Source organism: Poecilia mexicana, unplaced genomic scaffold (genome assembly GCF_051168715.1).
Source record: "Poecilia mexicana isolate PSO_F unplaced genomic scaffold, ASM5116871v1 scaffold_8, whole genome shotgun sequence".
NCBI lineage: Eukaryota > Metazoa > Chordata > Actinopteri > Cyprinodontiformes > Poeciliidae > Poecilia > Poecilia mexicana.
Window position 1 is genome coordinate 28,221,254 of NW_028263377.1, and position 17,529 is coordinate 28,238,782.

The 17,529-nt window shown below is 42.3% G+C and overlaps 1 protein-coding gene across 1 annotated transcript; it reads right to left on the reverse strand.

The window, feature by feature from the left end:
- Positions 1-215: 215 nt before the first annotated feature.
- Positions 216-11,142, reverse strand: LOC106906760 (trypsin-like). The gene is made up of 6 exons (XM_088007873.1): positions 10,822-11,142; positions 10,248-10,268; positions 4,886-5,057; positions 4,531-4,799; positions 4,112-4,251; positions 216-1,690 (listed from the first exon to the last, which is right to left on the reverse strand). The coding sequence occupies exons 1-6, from the start codon at positions 10,880-10,882 to the stop codon at positions 1,430-1,432; spliced, it is 924 nt and encodes a 307-aa protein (XP_087863999.1). The 5' UTR covers positions 10,883-11,142; the 3' UTR covers positions 216-1,429.
- Positions 11,143-17,529: the final 6,387 nt, after the last annotated feature.

Below are 17,529 nucleotides of genomic sequence, written 5' to 3' on the forward strand. Positions count from 1 at the left end.
AACTGCACAGTCATTAATGTTTTCCCCTACCTGAAAAAAGTGAAACTAGTAGCACCAGTTATAAAGATGTTATTAAGTGTAATTACAGTGTCAAATGCTATACTAACAGTCATTAATATTAAGTCTTACCACAAGTGAAGTGGAAAACACTGAACTATTAATAACTCTTCAAACAGAGGGTTCTGGTCAAAGTAAAACAAATGAAACCAGCTTCATATTTTGTCCACATCTAAACTCCTGAGAATCTGAAGAACATTTCTTCACTAAATGCTGAGAAGATGAGCCCATAAAGCCCTAGGCCTTATGGGGCCCCTTGTCTTGTCGTCCTTGTGTCAGACCAGGGCCTTATGGGGCCCTTCCTCCTCTAACAGCTAATCCCCTCCAGTTATTCTTAGACATTCAGACTGTGGCTGAATGTATAAAACACTCTACTGGGTGCCAGTCATTTCAGGAGTTGAGTTTTCTACTAGATGCTGAAGTTGAGGGTGATGGTGAGGAGGCCTTCCTCCTGGAAGCCAGCAGAGGAAGTTACAGCCTCATTGCTGTGTAACCTGTGGCGCCCCCTAGCGTTATCCTGGCTCCACTACAAACCAAACGTCATGTTTTTATGAATATGAATTCTGGGAGAAGGAGCCATGAGGAACGCCCTGGTAGTCACCATCTTCCTCATCATTCAGAGAAAAATGCATCATGATTTCAGGAGTTTTCCGTTTTATTCGTCTTCATATTTTCTGGATGTAAACATGAATCTTTCTCCTGAATGTCACATTTATTCACAGTGAGAATTCAACACAAACAAATCATAAAACAGAAGAAAGAAGCAAGCAGGGTTAACATTTAAATCAGTGCAAACTTTCATATTAATGCTCAGGAATAAATCCACTTTCTGCTCCTGATCAATCAGAAAAACATCCAGATTAAAGCTGGAGTTATGTTTTCATTTATTAAACATTTGCTTTTCAAAAGTAAGTTATTCATTGTTGCTTTTTAAACTAAAAATAAAACATTCAAAGTCCATTGTTAAGATATCATTTGTTTTATTTTTAATGGAAAAATAATTTTGATGCAGTTTTATTCATAACTTAAAGTGATGTTTTCATAGAATGATAAAAAATTATGTTTCACAGAAAATTCAGTCTGATCATTAAAGTGAAACATTAAAATTCACTGAACATTGAAAACATTCATATATTCATTGTTGTGCTTTTATTTTCATAATTTTACAACTTGAAGTTAACAGAAAATAATTTTGTTGATTGAATTATTGGTTTGCATCATATAGTAAATATTATTAACTGACCCTAAGCAGAAATATAGATTGGTCAGATGGTTATTCAGTTTGTGATCAAAAGCTGATTAAAGACAAAATAACGTCATGTCTGGTTCTGTAGACTAACCCATCAGAACCCATCAGAACCCAGTAGAACCATCAGGACAGGACCAGCAGGCAGCAGAGGGCCGGTAGGACGGACGCGGCGGCCCAGTGTGGCGCTGCGGACGGCGAGCCTCTGAAGGTGACGAAGCCCAGCGGATCGGCGCCGAGCTGCTCACTGATCCATTCCTGGTACTCAGACACCCGGGCGTAAACCCCGGGGTAACCAGGCTGGGCGCACTCGAACCCAAAACTCACAATCCCAGACTGGACCCACCTGGTGCCGTTACTGCTGACCATTGGACCACCAGAGTCTCCCTGCACACAGTAAGACCAGCAAAACCAGTCAGACCAGTTAGAACCATCACCCTTGCTGCTTCCTTGTTAAACATGTTCAGGATTATTAGAGGTGAACTCTCCTGCTCCTTGTGGCCTATTCAAAACATCTTCATTACATTTTTCTTACATAATCAGATTTCAGTCAATCAGGTTGAGCTTCTTCTAGAATGACCTGCTGCTGACCACGCCCCCAGTGAGTGCTGACCACGCCCTCAGTGAGTGCTGACCACGCCCCCAATGAGTGCTGACCACGCCCTCAGTGAGTGCTGACCACGCCCTCAGTGAGTGCTGACCACGCGCTCAGTGAGTGCTGACCACGCCCCCAATGAGTGCTGACCACGCCCTCAGTGAGTGCTGACCACGCCCTCAGTGAGTGCTGACCACGCCCCAATGAGTGCTGACCACGCCCCCAATGAGTGCTGACCACGCCCCCAATGAGTGCTGACCACGCCCCCAATGAGTGCTGACCACTCCCCTAACGAGTGCTGACCACGCCCCTAATGACTGCTGACCACGCCCCTAATGACTGCTGACCACTCCCCTAATGAGTGCTGACCACGCCCCCAATGAGTGCTGACCACGCCCCTAATGACTGCTGACCACTCCCCTAACGAGTGCTGACCACGCCCCTAATGAGTGCTGACCACGCCCCCAGTGAGTGCTGACCACGCCCCTAATGAATGCTGACCACGCCCCTAATGAATGCTGACCACGCCCCGTATTACTGCTAACCACATCCCCACTCTGCAGGACGTCTGGTTCCTGGTTGCTCCACTGAACTTGGCTGAAGAGGTTTTGTTTGGACCACAGTTCATTTGTCTGCGCTCTGTTAAAACCAGAGGTTCACATAGTTTCCAGGTCGTTTCCTTCTATTTGTTTGTGGCTTTAATTAATTCATTGTGTTTCTGCTTCAACTGCAGCTCTCTGGTTGCTCCATGTCAGTGAAACAGGTTTTTGGCTCAGTGGGATCTTTCTGGTTCAATAAAAACCAAATCAAAGCTGCTGTAAAGATGCTGTTCCTGCTGATTGGTGTTAAGGAAGAAATTTCATAAATAGGTTAACTTTGGAAAAAAGTTTGGCTCTCTCTCTTCCTCTGGATCCCAGGTCCTCTCGGCGGGCCACGTGTAGCCACAAGGAAAACAACAATGCGCGTTGACGTCACAGAATTACAGAATTTAATCCAATAAGAAACAACTTATGAATTAACAACAAAACTGCAGAACAACAGAAACATACATTCATTACCTGAGACAAAAAGATAGAAAAGAAAAAGGCAAAGACGCGTCTTTGGAGAGAGCTGGTGCAAAAAAGGCAAAATAGTGGCAGCTATCTGAATTATTACTCCTGGGCACGAACTTTTATATGTAGGTGTGTCTTTCCTTTTTAATATATTCAATTAAGGCGTACCTCCGCTTGACCAACTGGAAGCTACCTTGGACACCCAGAAAACTTAGAACTTCCCCTAATTTACTGCTGTGAACAAAGGCCATTTGCTCTTTTGTTTAACAAACGAAGAGGAGAGCCTCATCCTGAACTCCTGTGGTTTTAAAACCATCTGGATAAAAGATATACAGAGAAAAGGATTTCACAGATATGTGTGAAAACTGGTGTCTCTCCCACTCTTTTCCTTACATAGATTCTCAGGAACAAACTTAAATTTTGAAATTAATTTAAGGAAAGTTTATGTTAACAAACTCAGTTTTGCTCCTCTGCACTCAGCATCCCAAAAGATTGAGTCCTGCCTTAAACCAAAAATAACACATAAAATCAACAGAACAAAATGAGGTACAATTCCTTTTTCTAACCTATGAAACATAATATTCAATCCTAAGTATACAAGTTAACACAAATCATTTTCCAAAACCCCATTTAGCATAAATCCTGAGCAATTTTCTAATACTAAACAAAACATTTTCATTTAATTCTAACAGTCAGAAATAATAGTTTTCAAATCCATTCATCATCGTCTAAATTAATTCTAGAACTAAGTAATACAAGTTCCATCAGAGAATGCTATCTATAACTAAGAAAAATATCTTGTAAATAAAATGTTAGTGGTTCAAAATCTTCACACAACCCAGATGTCCACAGAAGGATTCTGATCTCCCGTGAACTCGGCAAGTTCCTGTTTCCCAAGGTAATTTAAATGATACTGGCCTCTACCTTCCTGCATATGTTAATCCATGGCCTCCTGTCCTATGTGTTACAACCACAGGGGTCCAGGGAGAAGCTCTACAGATCACCCCATTTTCCTTGGTACTATTGAATACTTGCCCAGCGATAGTTTAATTTTAAATCACCAACAGAAACCTGTTCAAAGTTTAAAGATTTGTTCAAAAAGATTAATCTGTATTAAACACTAAAAATAATCATTTTTTCTCAACATTGGCCAGAACTCACCTGGCAGGAGTCTCTCCCTCCTTCGGTCAGCCCGGCGCAGATCATGTTGCTGGTGATGGAGCTGTAGGAGGTGCTGCACTGGGAGTTGGACACCACTGGGATTTCCGCTTCCTGCAGCGTCTGCGGGAAAGGCAGAGGGCCTGGACAAGAGAACAGACTGCTTACTGGTTCTGACTCGGTTCTACTGGTAGACGCTTCCAGGTTCTGATGGGGACTGGTGGTTGTTTTAGTGAATTCATGATGAAATGGGGAGAACTGGTTGGACTGGGAGAGCTTTTCTATTGCTGGATTAATCATTATAATTAATGATTAATCCTCCAGTGAGTCTGAATAAAATCAAGTCACCAGAGGTCAAAGGTCAACCTCAGCAGCATTAGAGACTGGAACCAGTTATCAGCTGCAGCGGGATGGGGTCTCACCCTGGAAGCGGACGTTGCCCCAGCCGGTGATCCAGCTGCTCTGTCCGGCCGGGAAGTCGCTGCCGGCCGCCGCCAGGCAGACCGGCCGGATGTAGTCGGTGAAGTTCACGGCTTCCTGCAGCTGCAGCAGCGCCACGTCGTTGTCTTTGGTCTCGTCGTTGTAGTTCGGGTGAGTGATGACACGGCTCACCTTGCGGGACTCCTCATGGGGATTCAAGGACTGCTGGGTGTGTCGTCCGAGGTAAACGATCAGGTTCGAGGTGACGAATCTGAGGGACGGAGAAAAGCCGTCAGCCGTTGCGTGATGCGGCACAATGCAGCGTGGCGGCCAAGCTGCCAGGTGATCGGAGCTCACCTTTGGAAGCAGTGGGCGGCGCTCAGGACCCACTGATGGCTGATCAGGGAGCCGCCGCAGAAATGGCTGCCCTGGTGCAGACTGACCTGCCAGGGCCAGGCGCCAGCCGGCGCGTCCTGACCGCCCACGATCCGAGAGCCGCGGCTGGAGCCGAGCGGCGCGGTGCCGCAGACTGCAACAGAGAGAGGTTGCAGCAACCAGCAACTGCTGTAGGAAGCCAGCATACCTGGGTGGGCTCCATACGGGATAAACATGGGCTACAATACGGGACCCATGTGGGTCAAAACTATGTGGGCCCATGTTTATCTCATATGGGGCCCACCCAGGTATGCGGCCCGGGAGCAACCGGCAACACACAGAGCAGCAACCAGCTACATCAAAAATCTGTTGTGTTTATTAATAAAGTGGATTATTTTGAACTAACTCATGTTTTTATTCTAATACTGCAACGTTTACATTTAAAATACTGTAAATATTGTACGAAGCTGTGAAAAGTTTTCCTTCTGTAATTCAGAAATGATTTCAGCTAAGAGTAAGTCTAATTTAATAATTACAATAAATCATTAGCAAGAAGAAGCCATGTTTCTGGATGCTGCTGCGCTCGGATCACTTTATTCTGCAGGTGAACATAAAACCCAGTTCAGTTTTCTAACTTGGTCTTGACCCAGTTTGCTAAACAAGACCAAAACCAGAACCGAGACCTGCAGAACCTGCAGAACCTCTGGACCCTGATGGAAACATCCAGGGGGTGAAAACTTTTCATACAGATTTTGAGATTCAAACTTTACAGGAAAAGTTAAAATTCAACCTGAAACATCAGAAGGAAAAGCATCAAAGCTCCCTGAGAACATTTACAGACCTCATAAAATTGGCTGCACTGAGTGACCTTTGACCTTTATGGCTAAATGGTTTCAGTCCTGAAAGGAACCAACTGCCAAATGCTCAGGGCTGCTAACTAGGTTCTGGGTCAAGGTTCTGAACCTGTGCTATTGTCCTTAGCTAATTACGCTTAGCTCCTAGCTAATTAGCTCTTAGCTAATTACAATTAGCCATTTACTAGGGATGTTCCGATCAGGTTTTTTGCTGCTGATTCTGATCACCTGGATTGACGGTTAATTTTTTGCTTTAGGTATAAATGCTGCTATGTGATCTGGTAATAAATTCACCTAATTTAGACATAAAACATGCAAAATACTTGCAGGCATAGAACAGCAGCTGTTCAGTCAAAAGGACTGAAAAACCTGCAATCAGTTAAATAATATAATTCAGTGATTCTTGAGAATAGGGACAAAATGGGTTTTAATTTTCCCATATTTTTTTTAATTATTTCTCAACCTTATGTATGCAAATATGACAAATAATGTTTAGAAAATATGAAGATGCTAAGGTACAGGCTCCCAGTTGCGAATATTTTTTTTAAAAATTACATTTTTAATCGACCTGACCCAAAACTTTGTCATAACCATCTGACAAAAATAAATCTAAAATGATTTTTAAAATACCCCATTAGTGATATTTTACTAAATTTACAGACAAATGCTTCTCAAGAAATAAAATAAATATTATTTAAAACAAAAAACAAGAAAAAGTCCATCTGATGGAGTTGACAGTGCATGACGGAGTTGACACAGAACTGAAGGTGGTGACAAACTAGTGAGTAAAATGAAAAACTTGGTACATGTGAAGTAATGCCATTCATGTAAAATACATTAAAATGAATTAGTTGCACAATTAAGTGAGATTTGACAACAATTTCACTGAAAGAGTCAGAAAAACTCTGACGGAGTTGACGAAATGCCAAACTACCTCAATTTATATGATGTTATTCTGAAGGAGGCCATATTGTAGCTCGTCAGGTCCATGAAATCTTTACATTATACCAAAATTAAGGTTTTATTTCGCAAAATTTCATCAAAGTTTTGTAAATTGTCAGTTATGGAGTTGACACATCATGGTTGTGACAAACAACTTAGGAATAAAACAGAAGAAAAAACTAAAGAATAACTTAAGCTAACCGGAGCTAACTAGCCCTCCTAGCAAAGGAAGAGAAAAGACAACGTCATGGGGTCCTCAGAAGTTCTGGTGCCCCCCAATAATGCCTGATTTTTTTTACATTCTTTTCATTTCTGACGGTGTTGACAAAAACTAAGGACAAATTTTAACGGAGTTGGAAAATATATAAAAATTATTTTTAATTCAATTTATCGATACTTTTATAATTATTTATATGACTACTTATACTTAATTGTCATAATATATAATTTTAGTATTTCTTTAATTGTTTTAAACTATAAGAATGTATTGAGTTCTGCTCCTGGACAAGGGCTTTTACAGGCATCATCCACCGACTACAATGTTTAAAATAAAAAAATATTCAGCAAAAAAAAGAAAAATATACATTGTTGTGCTCACATGACCCAGGTTAGTTTAGTTAGATATTTGAAAAAAATATATTTTGTGTATATTTTATTCAAATTTCATGCTTTATCCATAGGACCTGTTTTGTCCCTATTCTCAAGAATCACTGATTTAACAGTAAGGGTCTCACTGCCATAAATTATACACGAGTCAAATAAATCTCACAACACTGCCGACATCAAATAAGGCAGATTTGATATAAGCAAGAAAAATGAAATATTCATTCGAAGTCAAAGGGCTGTTTGCATGTCAGCTTCCCCGTTCGGGGAAAAGCGGCTCGTTGTTTCCGATCTATTGGAAATGTCATTTTACACCAGGTGCTGCAGGGCTTGGCCGATGATGAACATCGATCCGAAGCCCCAACAAGTCAGCTGGAGAAAGGTTAAGATGTTCGCCTCGTTATATTCACGGACACGAAGGTGAGTTTTACTTTCACTTGGCTTATGCTAGTAGGCAATATTCTCTGACGTTGTTCTTGTTAAAATTTGCTATTTAAGTACCTAAACATTCTAACGGACAATGTCTGTGCCTTATTTTCCAGTATACTGTGTGTTTATTGTCGTTAGTGTCAGAGACTAACGGGGAGGTTCCGGTTCGGGCTTTTTACTTCCGAAGCCTGACGGAGCTCAACAAGCCTCATAGCTTGACAGTAGCGCAGCTCTGGTGTCAGAGATCTGGTTCAGCTGTTCAGGTTCAAAGTTGCTGCTTTTAGAAAAATATGACCGTGTTGCTTCATGTCTCCGTGTTATTTCGTTTTATTACCTTTGCATGTTTCTTGTTCAGAGCTCAGATAGGACGGTGTTTACAGCAGGATGTACAGGCGGATCAGTTGCTCGGCTGTCTGGCTCTGGTCTGCTCTCTCGTTCCCATCAACTCATAAATTCATTCGCTCTTTCAGGCTGAATACAGAAGTGACTCCATGGAAACAACTCAGGAGGCTCCTTTATTCACCATCCGTCTCCTCCGGTAGTTTTAGGCTGAAGAAGCTGATCCGGAGTAAAGTGAAGGCTGCAAACTTTGCTGTGCGGCGTTAGCTTTAACTGGTAGCGACAGATATTTACAAGCCATCTTCTTAATTCAGGATTGTTTGGAAATTAATGAAAGCTTAAAAGCCCATTATATATGGAAGACAACAATGTTCATAGTATTGCTTTTTTGCGTCTGAAATACGACTTAGTATTTTCTAGCTGTCATGGTAAGTCAAAGCGGAAACAAGTGAGCCGCATTGGCTCATGCAGATGTGACGTCAACGCCGTACGTGCAAAGAGCCCATTGGCTAGCTGACTAATGCTGGCTTTGATTGGTTGGTTTTGACTTAGTTGAGTAATTCTGCAGCATACCAGGAGGAGGCAGGAGATCCAATATTTTTCAGCGATTATCTGTCTCATGCTAAAACAGCTAAAGTTTTATACATCTAAAATCTTTTTTTTTTTTAAGTTCCCTGCTGCAGCTGCTCGCTGTGAGAGCTCACCGTCTGGAGGCCGAGCGGCTCCGTCTGGGAAACATTACCGCCAGTAGCGGCGGTCCGACACCAGAACCAGAACCAGAACCGTCTCACTCCGCAGCTCCAAGACTTGGATTATTATTGGGGTTATTTGTTTAGCTTTCTGAGCGTGATGCTAATCCGGTGAGTGTTGGTATCAATCAATCAATCAAATTTTATTTGTATAGCACATTTCAGCAGCAAGGCATTTCAAAGTGCTTTACATAATTAAAATAAAAGCAGCATGTGAGAAAGAGATTTGAAAAACATCATTAAAACGTAAACAGTGAGAAAGAGAAATAAAAAGCTGTAGAACTTTAGTTGAGACGCCGTCAACTGGGACTCCAACCCTTTGGACTTTAGTCAAAACGCCGTTTGACCAGGACTCTAACCTCTCGGACTTTTTTTTTTTGTAGATAAAAACATTAAAATCACCGAAACAGTGAGAAAGAGAAAGACATTTTGAAAAAGATGTAAAAAAAAAGGTAGCTGCGCTGCTCTACCTGCTGATGGACCCGGATGTCTTTTGTTCCTGCACTGATGCAGCCAAATCAATCAAGTGTTTGTTTTTAAATATCATATTAGATTCGCTGTGTTGATGCATCGTGACCTGCTTCACCCCGAGGTAATTCTCCGCCGCAACACGAAACGTCCCCAATCACTCAGCGTTAAAGTTTCTCACCACATCACAGCGTTTGTTGCTGCGCGCCTGCGCGGTGTGAAGGAAAGAGGAGATCAGCTGCAACACAGGCTGAGAAGTGAGATACTTGTGATCGGCAACAAGAGACGGTGATCGATCACCGATCATACACTTCTTCACAGAAATCGGCCGTGAAAAACGATTATGATTGGTGGCTGATCGATCGGAACACCTCTTCTATTTACGTCTAAACAGTCTAAACTTGTAGACTGTTTTTAAAAAATTGTAAATTATTGAAGTGAATTTTCTAAATTACGAATGTTTCAGATTGTTTATGGATGTTTGTCTGTTTTGTTTAGGACTGTTGGTTTATATTGTGTTTAATGGTAATTGCACTTTGTAATGTTTATTTTTTATGTGCCTCCCAGGCTGCCGTAGCCAATGAGGGCAGGCCTATAAAAGCTGGCATCGTTTTTTGTACCAATGAATGACTTGAACTGTCGAGATGTTTGGCACAAAGAAACCAAGCTTCGTGTGAACAGCAGCGAGGCACGTTTTGTTTCATTTGTATTGTAAGTTTACGTTTGTATTCTAATGTTTGTATATGTTTTAGTTTTCATGGTGACGATCTGCATCCAAGAAAATAAAGAAAACTCTGAAAATCACCCGTCGAGATTCTGCTGAGTAATCCAAGAGCCTTATCAGGTGTTTATAACTGAGGCTGAAGTATTCATGGTGCCCCATTTGGCAATTTTGATGTATATTACAAGTTTTATTAATAATTTCCCACAGCTGTTGCACAACGGGTGTGTTGAACTCACCATCGATCTGCGCATAACTTCCTGTAAAACACAGCAAAGAAAGTTTAGAAAAACACAGTGAGGCTTTGTGGCATTGGGAACAACAATCAAAATATTCGTCTAATCTCTCTCATGTCACTCAGAAAAACTGGACTAAACCTCAGTTATAAAATCTCTAGAATCAAATGATTTCATTGATTGTTGTGGTTCAGACATTTTTAGCTTCATATAATCTGAAGGTGAAGGGGGCCATCCATCCATCTGTCATCCACAGCTTCTTTGATACTTTATCTCAACTGCTTTTGAACAGTTTTCTGTTTCCTGACCTGGATTGAACTGAACTTATCCTCACTGTAACATCAGACTCTCTAGATGTTCTGCTAAAAGGATCACAAATAAAAATGCTTAAAAACTTGAGCTGTTTTCTTGTGAGAGGTTTGAGGAAGTCCTTCAGGAGACAGACTGAGTCTGTTAATGAAAAACCAGGAAGATCCAACAGTGACAGAAGCTGTCGTTAAATCACATCTCTGATTTTAAACACAGAAAGCAGGTTGAGCAGGTTTCTGCTCTGAACCGTCATCCAGGTGAGACTCACCTGCAGCCGAGAGGATCAGCAGCAGCAGAAGGACTCTGGAGGAAGACGACCCAACCTTCATCACGAAGAGACTTCAATCTGAATCAATAAGGAAGTAACCTGTCTGGTCTTACCTGAGGAAGAACGCCCACACACACACACACACACACACACACACACACACACACACACACACACACACACACACACACACAACTCCTCCCTACAGAGCGAAGCACCAACCAGACATGGTGGTGTGGGAACAGCTGGCGGCCTTCGCGCTGCCAGATGTACGAAGGAAGTTGAGCGTCTGGCTGCTGAAGTGCATCATGGGAAGGTGAGTCCTGATCTTCTCCATGAACCTGAACTCTGATAACCTCCAGAGGGAAGTGAGGCCTGAGTTTCTACTGCAGGTTTATTGGGTTCAATGTGTCAGCAGGCTGGAAAGCAACAAGATTCACTCCAACCTGCCAGAAAGGAAGCATTTGTAGAGGCCAGGATCTTCCTTAAAGTGTCACAGCAAAGCCACCGTAGGCTGCTTGGTGCGCCGTCTGCAGTGAAGCTGAGCCAAAAGGCAAAGGTTTCCATTTACCGGTCGATCTTCATTTCTGCCATCATCACCAGCTCTGGATCTTAAGTGAAAGACGAGATGATGAGATTCTCTGCAGGGCGTCTGGTTCTCCGTTAGAGACAGAGGCTTGGCCGTCTGGCAGCAGAGGAGGGAGAGTTTCTAAAACCAAACTCAACTAAGATCAGAACTACTTCACCTTTACTCACATGGAAGTAAAAAGCACGGCACAGTGAAAATACTCCTAAAAGTGCATTTGATCAAAGACGTTACTCATGTAAATGTAACTGGGGGTACATTGAGTACATGATTTACAGCATTAAGCCCCGCCTCCTGGCTCTGATTGGTTGTTTTTGGTTGGTAGCAGTGTGTTTCTTCAAACGACAAAAATAGATCAGGAAGGAGATTTTTTTAAATCTGAGATTATAAAAGAGTTTGGAAACACTTTATTTGAGTGTGTGTAAAACTGACATAACACCTGTCATTAACATGAATGTTTATGACTGTTGTCATAAAGTGTCATTCGATAAATAATGACATTTTAATGCAAAGCTGACATTATTCAAAATGTCTTTGTTATGACAACTTCACATTAAGAGAGACCTGAGAGACCGATGGGGTATGTAGGGGGAAGAAGCTCAGAGGTAAGCTGGGGCCAGATTATGCTGTCAAATGTAAAAAAAACATAAATCTATTGATTTATTTTAAGCCATAAACCAGAGTATCTGGGTGGAAATAATTTTGAATACCCTTTAAGTAAAAAGATACACTCATGACCTAAAACTATACATTAAAATATGATGCAATCTGAATAACAACAGTTTCAGTCTGTCTGAACTTCTGCCAGACAAATATTTGATCAGAATAATTTTGTTCAGCTCCAGTTATTATTCCACTTGTATTAAGAAATAATTGCATTGCACTTTATAACAACCAGTTGTAGCGGTTGGAAACAGGAAGTCAGAACCACACCGGAATCAGGATTCAGGATAATTTTATTCCTGTTCAAAACAAGAACATTTTAAACAGCAGCTCCTGGGCTCCGGATTCTCCACAAACACCCTAACCAACCAAAATAAAAAAATAAAATTAAATAAATAAATAACCACGTTGATACAGAAAACTTGATGGTTGTCACCAATGTGGGAGACAAATGCCCAGCATAGTGCTGCGCTAAACATGAACGGTTAAACAACATAACTCACATGTTGTAAACATGTGAGTTTACAACATATTTTTTTAGAACGTTTTCAATATTTTAATACACAAATGAAAGACAATTCTGTACACTTACCTCTCCCCAGCGCAGCTTGGCGCGAACTGAGGAGGGCAGCGGGAACACACGATATCACGCAAAAACAGGAAGTAAGAAAATAAAAGCTTCCCCACCAAAATAAAATACAATTAAAAAACAAAGAAAAACAAATATTCATAGATGAGGGTGGATTTTTACACACTAGGAACCAAAAATGAAAGCAAAATAAAACAGAAATAATATATAACAGACATGTCAATTCAAAGAAAATTAGTTTTGAGAAGGTTCATAAAGAAAAATAAAATAAATAAAATTAACTCTGCTACACAGTCATGTTAACTAGACATTTGTCTGCCAGTCTACCATTCTGACAGTGTGCAGCAAGGGACATTTTTGAAATGGTATTTAAATAAATGCTGGAATATGATGACATTGTTTTTTGTTTTTGTTCTTTTTTTAAGTGACCACAATGAATTGAGTCATCACCGACTATGAGAATGTCCAGAAGAGATTCACCAAGTTTGAATTCATGAAAAGGCTTTCGCCATGATTAACTATTGCAAGAACAGCTGTAATTTCTGAGCATTTCTGGACACCTTCAAAGAGCTGCTTCCAGGAAATGAAGACAAGAAGAAGATCTCCTGTTTTCAGAGCATTACAGGAAGACTATTATGAAGGAGATGGCTGACATAATCAAAGCAAAAAATGTTACTGTTGAAAGAACCTATTTTCTTAAGTTACAGAATAAGTAATTCTGTTTTAGTCTTTTAATGAGTATTCCACAGCTATGCTGACCAAAAGCTGAACCCTCTGTTTGAAGAGTTATTAATAGTTCAGTGTTTTCCACTTCACTTGTGGTAAGACTTAATATTAATGACTGTTAGTATAGCATTTGACACTGTAATTACACTTAATAACATCTTTATAACTGGTGCTACTAGTTTCACTTTTTTCAGGTAGGGGAAAACATTAATGACTGTGCAGTTAAAGCTTTTGACAGTGTAATTACACTTTATGACACCTGTAACTAGTATGTTTAAGGGAAAATATTAATCACATAATTATAATGATCTCATAACTGTCACAGTGAAGACCAACAACAAGTGACATGGTAATGTAACACACAAAGATACATAACATTTAAAGTTTTGATAATTAACAACTATTATGACATTTATGACAGATGATGATCCTTGGTTAATGTCAGGTTTTCATAAAGACATTTTGAATAATGTCAACTTTGCATAAAGTGTCATTATTTACCGAATGACATTTTCTGACAGCAGTCATAAATATTCATGAAGACTTATTCATGTTCATGACAGATGTTATGTCATGTTTATGACAGTCTTACTGTGAGGATTTGAGTTTTTTGTGTGTTTATTTTGGTTTCTGTGTCAGCTGAGTCTCCATGTGGTCCCGTCTGGGCCTTGACTGATCCCAGCTGCCTCTTGTTCCTTGTCGGGTCCTTGTCTTGTCTTTTCTGCCGTTTGTCATTGTCATTTCCAGTTACTACCAGATCTGAACTCCTAGCCGTCTGCTTGCCTGTGGTGCCTGGATTTTGTACTCTTCATCATCATTAAACTGCAAATTATTCACCATATCCTGGGTCCACTGCGTCTACCTCACCACTTTACAACTGCATATCATGACATGTAGACACACCCCGTAAAATAAAGTGTTCCTGAGACTTTATAAAAAATAAAAGTCAGACGCTGCAGCTTTCCTGATGGTTGGTGAACACAGATGACGTATTCATGCAGCTGCAGATTTAGTTTTAGTTTTCAATGTAACATCTGCAGCTTGTGGAGAATCTGGTTGGACCACAGTCACATCTAAAAGATGCAATTATGGAAGGAAACAATCAGTAAAACATACACGTTTCTAAGAACAAGTACTTTAATTAATTCAGAGAAACCTAATTTTTTGTGGGTGAAGAGGAACAAAAAACCCTTGAATAATCTGAATAATCCCTTGAATAATCCCTTGAATAATCTGTATTAAGTAAAATGCAGTGTGGGTCCTTAGGCAAGACCCTTGGAGCTATATAGCCTACCTCATACCATGAGAGACATTGATAAGCACGACATGCCGGCTCAGACGTCGCCGGCCAAACAAGGTCTGCGTCAGGTGCTGGGGAACCAGAGCACCTTGATGAAAAATGGGCTACTGGAACAAGACGGAAATGGGCGAGAGACGAAAACATGGATCTGTTGGAATGCTACTATTCAAGTAACCCTAGTCAGAGGGGCTACATGCAAAGACTGAGGGTGGAATGGTTACTTCGACACCCCCAGTCGACACTAACTGCCAAACAACTAGTAGCTCAGTGTTCCAACATCCGCAAACGGCAACTGCTATCACAACTTGAGATTGACGAGGTACAACACAAAGGGGAGGAGCCAGGACGCCAGGTCAGAAGGGAGTTAACTACAACTACCCGCCCAGAGACTGGGTATGTAGCCCCAGTAATGAACGAACCATCTGAGCTGAACGAGGCAGCAACTGACCTGAGAGAGAGAATCATGGCCCGAATGAACACCAGGCAACCCCGACGCCAATTACAACGGCTGAGTGAAGTACCATCAGAAAGTCTCATTGAAGATGTGAATGCAGCATTGAGAACAATCCCTACCGACACCATAACTGAAACCAATGAGCTGATATACAACTCAGCATCAGTGATCCTTGAAATGCTTGGCTATAAGAGCAACCATGAGACCCAATATCCACCATGGAAAAGACGGTTAGAGGCAAGATCAAGATAACAAGGAAGGAAGTGAGCCAACTGTCAGAGCTCCTAAGGGGTGCAATGAAAAGATCAGTACCTAAGATGTACAGCCAGATGCCCATACCTGAAGCACTCGAAACTGCCAAACAAAGGCTCCAAGCCTTGGCCAGCCGCCTAAAGAGATACACAAGAGAGAATGAAGCCAGGAGGATTAACCGGCTCTTCTCCACCCAACCAGCTAAAGTGTACTCTCAATGGCAGGGTACTAACAACAGAGCAGACCCACCAAGGCTGGAGACTGAACAATACTGGAAAGGCATATGGGAAAGGGAGGCGTCCCACAACAGCAATGCACAGTGGCTAACCTCTCTACGAGAGGACCACAGCAACCTCCCTGAACAAGCCCCAGTAACCATCACTGTGGCAAACGTCCAAGAAAGAGTCTCAGGTATGAAAAACTGGACAGCACCAGGACCTGACATGATCCATGCCTACTGGCTAAAGAAACTCACTGCCCTCCATGAGCGACTGACAGCTCAACTGAACCAGCTGCTACAGAATGGGACTCACCCTGAATGGTTAACTGAAGGGCGCACAATCCTGATCCAGAAGGACCCCTCAAAGGGTTCAGTCCCATCCAACTATAGGCCAATAACCTGTCTCTCTACAACATGGAAGCTCATGTCAGGCATCATAGCGGCTAAGATAAGCGGACACATGGATAAATACATGAGCACGGCACAGAAGGGCATCGGCATAAATAGTAGAGGAGCCAAACACCAACTCCTTGTAGACCACACAGTCGCCCGAGACTGCAAAACCCGACACACCAACCTGTGCACCGCTTGGATTGATTACAAGAAAGCCTATGACTCAATGCCACACACCTGGATCATTGAATGCTTAGAGATTCTGCAGTTCTGCTGGCTACGGATACCGACTTAAGAATGGGGCCACAATCAGTCACCTCCTCTACATGGATGACATCAAGCTGTACGCCAAGAGCGAGCGAGACATCGACTCACTGATCCACACCACCAGGATCTACAGCACTGACATTGGGATGTCATTCGGACTAGAGCAGTGTGGTCGGATGGTTACAAAGAGAGGGAAGGTCGTCCGAACAGAAGGGGTCTCACTCCCAGAAGGAACAATAGCAGACATAGAGCACAGCTACAAGTACCTGGGAATACCACAAGCAAATGGCAACCTCGATGAGTTCACAAGGAAAGGAGCCACAGCCAAATACCTCCAATGAATAAGGCAAGTCCTGAGAAGCCAGCTCAATGGCAAGAACAAGATCAGTGCAATAAATACCTAAGCCTTACCAGTAATCAGATACCCTGCCGGAATAATTAGCTGGCCAATGGAAGAGATGAAGGCCAAGGATGTTAAGACTTAGAAGCTACTAACCATGCATGGAGGGTTCCACCCCAAATCCAGCACCCTGAGACTGTACACGAGCCGTAAGGAAGGAGGCAGAGGACTAGTGAGTGTGAGAGCCACTGTCCAGGATGAAACATCCAAGATCCATAAATACATCAAGGACAAAGCCTCAACGGACGATGTGCTCAGCGAATGTCTCAGGCAATGGGGAACAGAGGACGAGGTGCTGGAGGAACCATCATGGGAGGACAAGCCCCTACATGGGATGTGCCACCGACAAATAACTGAAGTGGCTGATATCAGGAAATCCTACCAATGGCTGGAAAAAGCTGGACTCAAGGACAGCACAGAGGCCCTCATCCTGGCTGCCCAGGAACAGGCCCTAAACACCAGAGCAATAGAGGCTCAGATCTACCACACCAGACAAGACCCAAGGTGTAGGTTGTGCAAGGAGGACCCTGAGACAGTCCAGCACATAACAGCAGGGTGCAAGATGCTGGCAGGGAAAGCATACATGGAACGACATAACCAAGTGGCGGGCATAGTGTACAGGAACATCTGTGCAGAATATGGACTGGAAGCCCCGAGGTCAAAGTGGGGAACACCCCCAAAGGTGGTGGAGAATGACCGAGCTAAGATCCTGTGGGACTTCCAGATCCAGACAGACAAGATGGTAATGGAGAACCAACCGGACATTGTGGTTGAACAGAGGAAAGCCGTTGTGGTGGATGTAGCAATACCAAGTGACCACAACATCAGGAAAAAGGAGAAACTGGAGAAATACCAGGG